The 11016-nt window shown below is 37.1% G+C and overlaps 2 protein-coding genes across 4 annotated transcripts in view; one reads left to right on the plus strand and one right to left on the minus strand.

Annotated features, from left to right (window-relative positions):
• The window catches only part of LOC127649264 (elongation of very long chain fatty acids protein 1-like), a 76659-nt gene extending 75870 nt beyond the window's left edge, over positions 1-789 (plus strand). For all 3 annotated transcript variants that reach the window (XM_052134295.1, XM_052134294.1, XM_052134293.1), the window contains exon 8: positions 10-789. In XM_052134295.1, the coding sequence (XP_051990255.1) occupies positions 10-321 (312 nt within the window). In that variant the 3' untranslated portion in view covers positions 322-789. The remainder of the gene's footprint in view (positions 1-9) is intronic.
• An 870-nt stretch (positions 790-1659) lies between these two features.
• LOC127649459 (cell division cycle protein 20 homolog) lies at positions 1660-8202 on the minus strand. The gene is made up of 11 exons (XM_052134553.1): positions 8063-8202; positions 7565-7770; positions 7312-7457; positions 3959-4055; positions 3638-3763; positions 3360-3556; positions 2993-3087; positions 2693-2918; positions 2453-2578; positions 2256-2373; positions 1660-2139 (listed from the first exon to the last, which is right to left on the minus strand). The coding sequence occupies exons 2-11, from the start codon at positions 7746-7748 to the stop codon at positions 1979-1981; spliced, it is 1476 nt and encodes a 491-aa protein (XP_051990513.1). The 5' UTR covers positions 7749-7770; positions 8063-8202; the 3' UTR covers positions 1660-1978.
• Positions 8203-11016: the final 2814 nt, after the last annotated feature.

Genomic DNA, 11016 nt, shown 5'->3' on the forward strand with positions numbered 1-11016 from the left:
TTTCCACAGATTCAGTTCGTGCTGGTGTCTGTCCATATCACTCAGTATTACTTCATGGAAAAGTGTGACTACCAGGTTCCCATTTTCATTCATCTCATCTGGATCTATGGCACCTTTTTCTTTATCCTCTTCTCCAACTTCTGGATCCAGGCTTACATAAAGGGCAAGCGGCTACCTGCTAACAGTGAGGACAAACCCAAACAGAATGGCATTACTGCTGTAACTGAGTTGGTTCCGGTGGCCAATTGCAAACACTTGGAAAACGGCACAGTGCACTACACTAATGGATTTGCCCCCAATGGGAAAGTAAAGGAAGTCTAAATGGACCAATTCAATTGCACAATACAGGACTCCAAGTTACACTGGTCCAGTGAAATGGTTGTTAGAATTTTTGTTGTCAAATGTCTTTTTTTTTTTTTTTAATAATTGCATGGGAGATGAAACTGCACATTTGATCTGGCAGTGAGTTCCCCTTTCTTTGTATTTGAGCATCTGGCTGGGGAGCAGTATGCATGAAGAGAATTCGTCCACTGAAGTCGGCTTCATAGACGTCCCTCTGAAACCTGACAGCTGTCTGTGGTTGAATCCGTTGACCTTGGCTTTTTTTCCTGGAATGAGTCTCCCAGTTTGCACACTGTACAGTTCTCACAGATCTAACTCAAACTTGATTGTAAATAAATATTTCCTCAGCTTATTGGAAATATGAATAGTTAATACCCGTAACTTGTTAATAAAAGCTTTTTATAATAAATTGTATTTTTGGCTTTTGCTTTGTGCAAATAAAGAAATATAGGCATTATATTGCGTATATATTGGCAGCGTTCCTCCATATACTGTTACACATGGTAGTGTCTATTAGGTTGGAAAGGTATTGCGGTGCTGACTTTAGCCACTAAAAATGCTTTTTAGTTCTCACTTACTCTTATAGTTCAAGAACTTCAACAGCTGCAGTGTTGGGACTGAGATGTCTAATGTACTAACACCAATATTCTAAGATTTTACTCCAGTCATGTCTAGAAGGTAACCCAAGGCTGTCAAAATACAGCAAGAGCCACATAACCTACTCCTAAAGAAACTCATGTAGCACAATGGTAGCTTCTAGACACTTTACTCTTCTGCAACAATTTTGAATAGTACATTTTTATAAATACGCTGAGCTGAAGCCTTTCCCAAAGGTGTTGCTTGTCAGATTTTAAATCTAGTACTTCTGCACAAAACCCACTTAATGATTGCAACTTGTAAAGGAGGATGTAAAAGTAGACATTTAGAATCACCAAAACAGGATTGCAAATAAAAATTACTTGGCAAATGGGTGGTGTTTGGGGGGACTCCATTTCAAAGAAAATCCCACCCAAAATTCAGTCTCAGACCAACAGTTTACACTGGGGGAATTAACCAACAAATGGCTTATATTTGTATCAGCATATTAAGGTATAGGAGAAAGTGTTTCACAATCTAAAAAGGTACATTCTGGAACACCCTGAAGATAATAGATACATACTCCGGTTTCATTTACCCTTTTCAATTAACTTCATTTACCTACAATTTCAACCTTGCCCCCAAAATAAATGACATTCACTTTACGTACCAGGATGGAAATCCTCTGGTTTTAAATGAAAAGTCAAACCATTTCCAAAAGTAATCAAATCCATACAAAACTTTATTTGAAATTCACATTTGAATATAATTTAATCAATTTCAGGGTTAAATAATTCAGAGTAGGGTGAAAAAAAAGCAAAATTCATTAGTCACTTAAAAGTCCTTTGGGGATTTAGCTTCCCAAGTGAGTGTTCTTTTGGGAACCCCAATTAACCACGACCACTTATGCTCTATTGAGCACTTGAAAATGCAGCAAAAAGGGACAGTCAATTATGGTTGAGAATGGAATTTGCCAAATTACAGTAAATCCTGAGAGTCAACATTAAGATTTTGAAGATTTGTAATTTTCCCACTATATCTTTAAAAAAAAAAATAAATCTCATCTAATCTGTTGCTGAATAATGCTGCTAGATGTCTTGAGTTTCTTGACAGGATCCTTCTCAAAACTCTTCCAAAGTCTGATGGTTTCATCAGCTGCTAAAGAAGCCACAGTGGAACCATCAGGACTGAGTGATAAGTTCAGAACTCTGTCTTCATGTCCTGTGAAAGAACACAATTGTTAATTTCTTCAAATATATCAAACTATTTGGTGTGGTTGGAAATTCCACCTGAACAACGGATGACAAAAATTAATGTATAGCAAAATAACAACTTGCCTTCAAGCTCCACAACTTTAGTGAGCGAGGGGTATTTCCAGATGATAACCTTGTCATTAGCAAAACCATGACCGGACACCAGCTCCTTATAATTTGGTGCAAATACAAGAGATGATATCTGAAAGGAAGTGGAAAAAAAGTTAGCAAATTACTCTGTGTGATTTTTATGTTGTCATAAATGCAGAGGTTAAGCATACCTGTGAACAAGTAGGTAAGGCACTGATACAGGAGCCACTATTGACATTCCAGATGCGAATATGACGGTCACTGGTACCCCCACCTGACGCAAGGATGCTAGGTTGCCACGGGCACCATGCCAAAGCCTGTGGGGAGCAACAGAACCAAAATGCTATATCAAAAAAACTCTAGTGCAAGATCAATTTTTGAAGGAATGTTCAACATCTGGCCAGTTAAGATCAAACCAAAAATTAAGTCACCTTGACAGCACCTTGGTGTTCATTAAGAGCATGAATCGCTTTATTCTCTGTGCCCATCGTCATTGGCCAAATGAACACCATGTTGTCATTGCCACCACTAGCTAAATATTTCCCATCGGGGGACCAGGTAAGGCCACAGACTTCCTGGGCGTGTCCCCCAAAGGTGAATATGTGATGGTCTGCTACCCGAACATCATGCTGATGAATCAAACCAGATCTGGAGCCACTAAAAAGGGAAAACCAAATTGAATAAGTTGTCCAAGAAATGGCAAACTATACACAAGGTGATACTGGTCTTACCTAGATAAAACGTGATCGTTCCAACTCAAGCAACTAACTCTTGCTGAATGGCCATCCATACTGCGAAGACGTTTTTGGTACTGCACATCCCACAACTACAAGGCATGAACATGCATGTTAAACAAGCAAGACGAGTCTTCTGATCATATTCAGCAACACTCATGAATATGCACCCAGAACCATATGTAGAATAAAGCAGCTTTAGCTGCAAGACTGATTTAATGGGAGTGTACACATTTTTCCAAAAATAATATCTTTAGAGTTTAGCAATTAGACAATAAAAAACACAAATTACTGAGTGCATACGAGTGTATGAAATAAATGCAACCATAGGATTTAACAAAACCACCATAAGATCAACAATTACCTCAACTTTACAATCACTTGTCCCAATGGCCAAGAAATTGCCATCTTTGCTCCAAGAGACAGAGCAGATGTAACTGTTTTCATCCTCCATTTTTTTCAATAAAACGATGTCCCCTGCAGCAGCATCCCACAAATACACGTCGCTGGACAGGCCAACTGCCAACATGTTTTGCCGTCCCCAATCGATTAAGTTCAGATCTGAGGAAAAATTTACATTAAGAGGGCAAATCTAACAAGTGTATATTTAAATTGGACCGTTTTGTAAATCTATTAGCTTACAGAAATCATTTCTGATATCAGGGGCATCTAGAATCCGCTCTGGAACAGAGGAAATGTACCGACTCTTCTTGGTTGAGACAGGTGTGGGCACTTGGCTGTAGAGAACCTTCAAGTTATTCTGATAACCTGTTTGAGATGGTACTCCATTAGCTTAGGACACCTCTTAATAGAGGGACATTCCAGCAATATTTTTGTTAAAACAACCAGTACAGCAGGTGTAGTATGAAGAGTTTAAAAGGGGTCATTTATGTTAACATGAGAAAATAACTTTACACAAGATAGAAGTTAATATTGATTTGACAAAATAAGCAAAAGCCATACCCTCAGGGGCATTAAGTGGTTTCCCTCCCAAATGCAAGATCTTTGCTTCTTCAAGGTCATATCCATTTAGTGTCACAGACCAAGCTTTCTGATTTGGCTGTCAGGACAGACAAAGTCAGGTAAAATGACCAACAGGGAGGAGAGAAAGAAAAGAAAAAAAATTATTAGGGATGCACCAATGTATCAACAGACAATATTTACTTTGCAACAACTCTGAATTAAAACGCACATGCAGAAATAACAGCCACAATATGTAGAAGGGTTGGTACTCTTAAGAACATGTAATATTTACATTTTATTCTCTCGTTTTTCCGTTAATGCAGAAAAATAAAATGCTGTAACAAACGTGATGGTTGTGAAAGCTGTACTTGCCTCCAGGCTATACGAGGGAAACCATTTGAAATGTTTGAAAATCAGCAGACTTTAACGTCTGAGAAGTCGGTATAATATCCATAAATTCTGAATGATATTTAAAAAAAAAAAAAAAGCAATATGGCCTTGCTTGATTACTAAACATTAAAGGGTTCGTTCACCCAAAACATGAAAATTCTCTAACTTTCCTGACCCTCATGCCATTCCAGATTCTTCTGCCGAACACAAAGATTGAGAAATCACTCCGCTCTTTAGGTCCAAACAATTGAAGTGAATGGTAACCAGGGGTCTCATGTATAAAACCCTGCGTAGATTTAATCCTAAAAGTGCATGCGCACAAGTTATACACCAGAATCTGCACAAAGTTCACTTCATAAATCCCAGTTAGCAGAAGATTCATTTCCCACCCAGTCTCCTCCTCGAAATAACCATATATGGAGTGTACAATGCCAGTTTTTACTACGCATAACCTCCTTTACATACAATTACTGTATGCATATCACAATCCAGAAACGTGACTAAAGAGTTTAAAATGGTATGAGAAATTATGAACATGGGAGAGAACACAGACTGTTAATGCCTCAAGTGCCAATAAGTTATAATAATTTAACCTTTGTCTTGTTTTTAAAATATCTAAACATTTTTTAAACAAGATTTGTTAACCAGAGAAACAAATTCTTTTATTTTTTTTTACTTTAACTTGTTTAGAGAACCGATCGCTGGACATTCTTTTTTTTATTATTGAAAGCATAAATTATGCAATTTTACATCGCAGACAATGTTTAAAATAGTTTTTAGGTTGTTTTATAGAGAATTAAATATTTAATACAGAAAACAAAAAAAGACTATAAAAGTGTGTGTGCAGGGTTAAACTTATCTGCCATTATTGGATTACGAAGAGCTTTTTAAAAATAAAATATCAGATTACGAAGTTTATAAAAAAATAAATAAATATATAAAAAAAGTGCAATCCCACCTTTTATCTTGTATTTGACTGGCTACAAATATATTTCTGTATTACACCTTATATTTGAATGCCTTTTCAATTAGCTACATTAAATTAACAGCCTAATATTGGTTGTTAAACAAAATGTTGGTCGTTTTGTAAAACAAAACTACCTCATTTCGTTCATTTTCAATGAGAGCTGGCAACTTCCAGCAACACGAGCGACGGCACCCTTTGGAGACCGGATGTGGGCGTGCGTGTCCAGCATCGCGAAACAATTGAGAAATGTTTAACTTTATGCAAATGAAGAGCAACTTTCGGGAGCGACAGCCAATACGAGAGAAGATGGTAGAGCTCACGTGATCCTAATATTTTAACAATATAAATTGTAAAGAAACTGTGCGGTTTAGACTCTCTATACACACCACTAGCAACCTAACCGCCAGCCACTGGCGACATGCAGCGACAAAGTAGCTGGCAGTGTGAACACAGCTTTAGCCTCAAGTCTGTGATCAGCCGATCAGACATGGAATCAGGGCCGATCTTTTTTGCAGCATGCAGGGAATCATACATACACAACTAGTCCATTACAAAAGTTGTAAATTCTTTTTTTTTTTTTTTTTACACAAACGTATCGATTTGCTTCAGAAGACTTTCATTGATCAACGGAGTCGTGTGGATTACTTTAATGCTGCCTAAATACGACTTTTGGACTGTCAAAGTGCTGGCACCAGTGTACTTTATAAGGACCTGACAGGTTCTGCTGAAGAACACAAGAGACATACACATCTGGGATGGCATCATGATGAGAATTAAAATTTTTAGGTGAACTATTCCTATAACCAATCAACACAATGCTCTTTGGTTAAATTGTTTTATATATTTTTTTATTTTTATTTTTTAAGTCTTTTGCGCTAGCATCTTTGCTCCAGCCACTGATAAGACTTGGTAGTGTGATACTGACGATATGGTTGACTGGTTGTTTTGTTCATCGCTTTTGGCCAAAAGCATCTACTAAATTATTAAATTGTAAACTGTGTGAAGTTTACAATGACAATATTGCCATTTTATAAGGGAAGTCAGACTATTTTATGACTGGCTTTCCCCATTCGTTTGTATTGTATCTGCAAAAGGTGACTTGCTGATGTAACCGCAGCGGACTGTTACATGCTCTCCTATGGTAAAAGCACAGAGGTTATCTCAGTATAGAGGATCTCTGCCAGTTAGCAATCTTGCCAATCTAATATAGTTGTATACTGAACAAGAAATCACTGAATGCAATACACCTCCCACATCAACACCCATTTCGGTTTATGTACAGTTTAGCTTAACATTTTTTTCCATGACCCAAAGCATGGTCACATGGAAGAAACGGTTTCTTCTTGTGAGGTTTATGGGCAGTTGGAAATGGAGAATTACCTTTACCTACTGAGCTGGAGTGTGGAGCCATCGCAAGAAAGTCTTTGAGTGGAGTCAAATGTCTGCTGATGATTAAATTGGCTAAATATAAATCAAAAGAGGTCACGCACCATTGTAGGATTAAATCCTAAATGGAGTATACGTCAAAAGGTAGTTTACCCTCTGGAGTTAACTTGTAAACAAACAAGTTAGGTTTAATTAATTCCTGCAGTCAAACAAACACGTGGAATGCTGTTCCGACTTAATTACTGGTATGAAACAATTATCATAAATATTGAACGATATGAGAAAGTGAGAATTTTGGCCATATAGCCCAGCCCTAGTCTGCATTCAGTAAAGCACAAAACAACATTCTAATCAATCATCACGCGATCATGTTTAGTTATTTTTCATCTCATATATATATATATTCCATTAATTGTGTGGCACTCTTTAAATTTGTTCCGGTGTTCAACAGATCCAATCCCTGTTCAATGAAAATGATTTGTTAGAACAGTAAAACTTTACACTGTAATTATTAAAGCATAATTTCCAAAATACATGATTAGATTACAAAATATCAGTATCTGCCTATAATTATAAAGGTGTATCTCCAATTTAAAAAATAGGTACTTACTGCTGATGAGGATGAACCCTCTTCAACTGGCTCGTTCTCTTTGGAAATAAGAAAACTCGCCACATCCAACTGTTTGTTATTTCTTGTGGGGATAAAACGATCTCCTCCTGCCTTAGAGGGTGTGTTTTGAGTCTTGCCATTCTTTCCTGTTAGGGGTCATGAAGATGCATTGAGTATGCAACAATTAACCTAACTCAGACAGCTGCACATTGACTAGGATCTGCACATTTGTACATTGAAACGTGACTCGTACCTGGTGTTTTACTTGGTGTTTTAGAGAGGCTTACTGATCGATTTACACTCTTGTTGGGTGAGAGTGAGTTTGTGGAGTTGGATGTGCTGGCCTTCCTCTGCCACCTCGCCATCGGGGCGTTTGTGATTGGCATATCCAATCTCAGGACGTTGTGAATGTCATTCTCAAACCCAAATTGGGACATGGTTACTGTAGATGCAATCACTCTGGGAATAAAACAAATTTAAAAAAGAGAGATAAAGATACGGAGTATGGTCACATGGCGCCCCTTCTACCGTGATGCAACCTTTGAAATAATGTAATGGATATATTCATCATAATAATGAGAATAATAATGAGAATAATAATAATAATAATAATATTATTATAAACCTACAAAATATTTTGCCATTAAATTAACAATTTTCACACAAAAAAAATATTACATGTGTATTACATGTAATGATAATGCAAGCATCAAAAACTATGCAGCTACTGTAACAAAAATATGTATCTTACCTTAAATCCCACAGCTTTGTGCTTCCGATGTTCAATAAATCCGTCACCAATGATTAAGTGCTAGGATTTTATAAAACGTGCGTGCGTTTTTCGTGCTTGCAAACGCAAAGCCAACAATCTTCTCACCAGCTGAGCATGCCCAACGGATGAACGCCAGTTTAAATGTCTGATGCGCGCTTTCCTGATTGGTCAATTCAAAAAACAAAAGATACCACAGCAGCTAGGCAGCATGCTTCGCGCTGATTGGTGAATCGCATTTTGCGTACTTCCTGAAAGAATTACCAAAGTCCCTTTCAATGCAAGTCAATCCACTGGACGGCCATCTTCTAATTACAGTACCTATCTTCTTGAATGGGTAAAAAGTTATCGAGTTGATTGACAGGCGATATATATGGATGAATATATATTTTATATATATAAAAGATGATTGGCTCTATTAACTTTAGGGCGGGACTTTCTTTATACGTCCGCTGAACGTTGGCAGCCGTTGGGCGTTCCAATTTCCGTCTCTGCTAAATAGTTTCAGAATTCACCCCCCGTCTACCGCTGGTCAAACAGTCAGATAGTCCCGCCTCCAAGTCACACCATTGGTTGAGGAAAGTTGTTGGGGCGGGTTTAAGCGCGTGGTCTCTCAAAACAGAAGCTTGTTTACGAGGCTGCGCACAAAAAAGCAGTACAGCATACAAAAGTGGAAATTGATATATTATATAGTGGATCAGATATCAAAGCAAAAGTTAAAAAGGAAATGTATCAAATATGGCAGCAGACAGGCAAAAATGAGCCGCATTATGCAGAACGGACCACAAAACGACGGCGCGATATCCAGAAAAGTACAGCGAAGTACAAACTCAGATTTTAAACATGTTTTGTCCCTTATCTCAAGAATCAGTGAGTTGTCTCTGCATATTAAGCTGGGATTGGAGAAAGTATTTTAACAAAGAAAATGTTACATCAGTTCTAAAGAATGATTAAATGTATATTATCAATTAACGCAATTAAAATTTTCATTGCAGCAAAATGTCTGAAAATGAAAAATATTCCAAAATGAAAAATAAATCTAATTTTTACAATTATTTTCAAAGTGACAATGCATCGTCTTAATCAAATTAACCATAAAAAGGCAAGAACAAAAAGATACCTCAGATATTAATTTATTGCTATTTTCCAACACATTAGGGTTCAAATAATGTCCATGTTTTTCTTAAAAATGTTGCTTTTATTTTCAATGAATCAGCTTGTAAAAAATTAAAATAACATTGAAAAGATTGGAACATTTGCCTTGAGGTCAGCTGCCTTCTCAAAAAAATGCTGCCATGTTACTTATTTTTACACTGCAAATACTTTTATAAGCTGCTCAGAGCAGGCATAAATCCATTTACATTTATTCATTCAGCAGACACTTTTATCCAAAGCTATTTACACAGCTATTACATTGCATAAATAAAGTTATGAGATTAATGTTTAAAATCTAAAATGACAAATTTAGAAATATGAAATAAATGAGAATATGAAGTTATACTTTTAAATTTGAAACTAGTCAGCCGAGTTAAAGCTGATGTAATTTCTGTACCACTAGCGCCACTAAACGGAACTGCAAAAATAAACATAATTTATTATTATTGAAAACAATAAATATAAATAAAAATAAATATTTAAAAACATTACTATAAATCTAAATGTCAGGGGTATATGGGAAATAATGACATGAAAGTGAAGTAACAAAAATGACATTATAGAAAAATTTAATAAACATTGTTTATGAATACACTGCCCTTTTGCCGTTGATCAAACAAACAGTCCCGCCGTCGACTCACGCCATTGACTGAGTCAAAGCAAACAAAGGAATTTTCATAGCGACACAAAGACACAGTGTTTACAGTTTTCTTTTCTTTTTTCTCCCCTTTCCCCCCAATTTGGAATGCCCAATTCCCAATGCCCTCTAAGTCCTTGTGGTGGCATAGTGACTTTCCTCAATCTAGCTGACGGAGGACGAATCTCCGCTGCCTCTGCGTCTGATACCGTCAATCCATGCATCTTATCATGTAGCTCGTTGAGCACGTTACCACGGAGACATAGCATGTGTGGAGGCCCACACCATCCACCGCGGCAGCTATGCACAACTCACCACACGTCCCACCGAGAGTGAACCACATTATAGCAAATACGAGGAGGTTACATGTGACTCTACCCTCCCTAGCAACCAGGCCAATTTGGTTGCTTAGGAGACCTGGCTGGAGTCACTCAGCACACCCTGGATTCAAACTCACGACTCCAGGGGTGGTAGCCAGTTTTTACAGTTTTCAGTGAAATTAAACTATGCATGGCTTACTCATTGCTGTCTCTATATATTAAACTGGGAAATGAGAAAATATTTTAACGCCGAAAAATTAAAAAACTTAAAACAGCATTAAGCCTGATGCCGCATAAAAGCGATACTAAATTATGCCTGTTCTGATCCACCTCGGCCCTGAGTATCAAAGGTAGTTCTGACGCTACTTTTGTGTTGTGTAAATTAAATGCAGCATCAGAGGAGCCTTAAACTTGGTTGTTGTCATGATAGAGCATATATTTCATAATTTAGTTTCATATTTAAAAGTACAACTTCATATTCTCATTTATTTCATATGTTTGTATTCATAATTGTATATTGCAGCATTTATGCCACCTCTGTGCAGTATTAAACTGTCTAAATGCCACTTCCAATATTTTGTTACACATTTATACAGTGAACTTCTTTTTTTTTTGCATATATCAGAGCTCATGGTCAGCCAAGATACAGCACCCCTTGAGCAGACAGGTTGTTTGCCAAGGGCCCAACAGTGGCATCTTGGTAGTGCTGGAGCTTGAACCTAAGACCTTCTGGTCAGTAACCCTGAGCATTAACCATTGAGCCACTAATGCCACTTTTATTATTATTATTATTATTATTATTATTAATAATAATAATAATAATA

This window comes from Xyrauchen texanus, chromosome 9 (genome assembly GCF_025860055.1).
Source record: "Xyrauchen texanus isolate HMW12.3.18 chromosome 9, RBS_HiC_50CHRs, whole genome shotgun sequence".
Taxonomy (NCBI): domain Eukaryota; kingdom Metazoa; phylum Chordata; class Actinopteri; order Cypriniformes; family Catostomidae; genus Xyrauchen; species Xyrauchen texanus.

Bases quoted from the DNA above. Each gene is read 5' to 3' on its own strand.
- LOC127649459 (XM_052134553.1), bottom strand. From the start codon at position 7,748: ATGTCCCAATTTGGGTTTGAGAATGACATTCACAACGTCCTGAGATTG. The intron at 2,579-2,692 runs GTGACTTAATTT...TGCTCCCCACAG, and splicing joins AACACCAAGGTGCTGTCAAG to GCTTTGGCATGGTGCCCGTG. The intron at 2,374-2,452 runs GTATGCTTAACC...ACTTCCTTTCAG, and splicing joins CCTTACCTACTTGTTCACAG to ATATCATCTCTTGTATTTGC.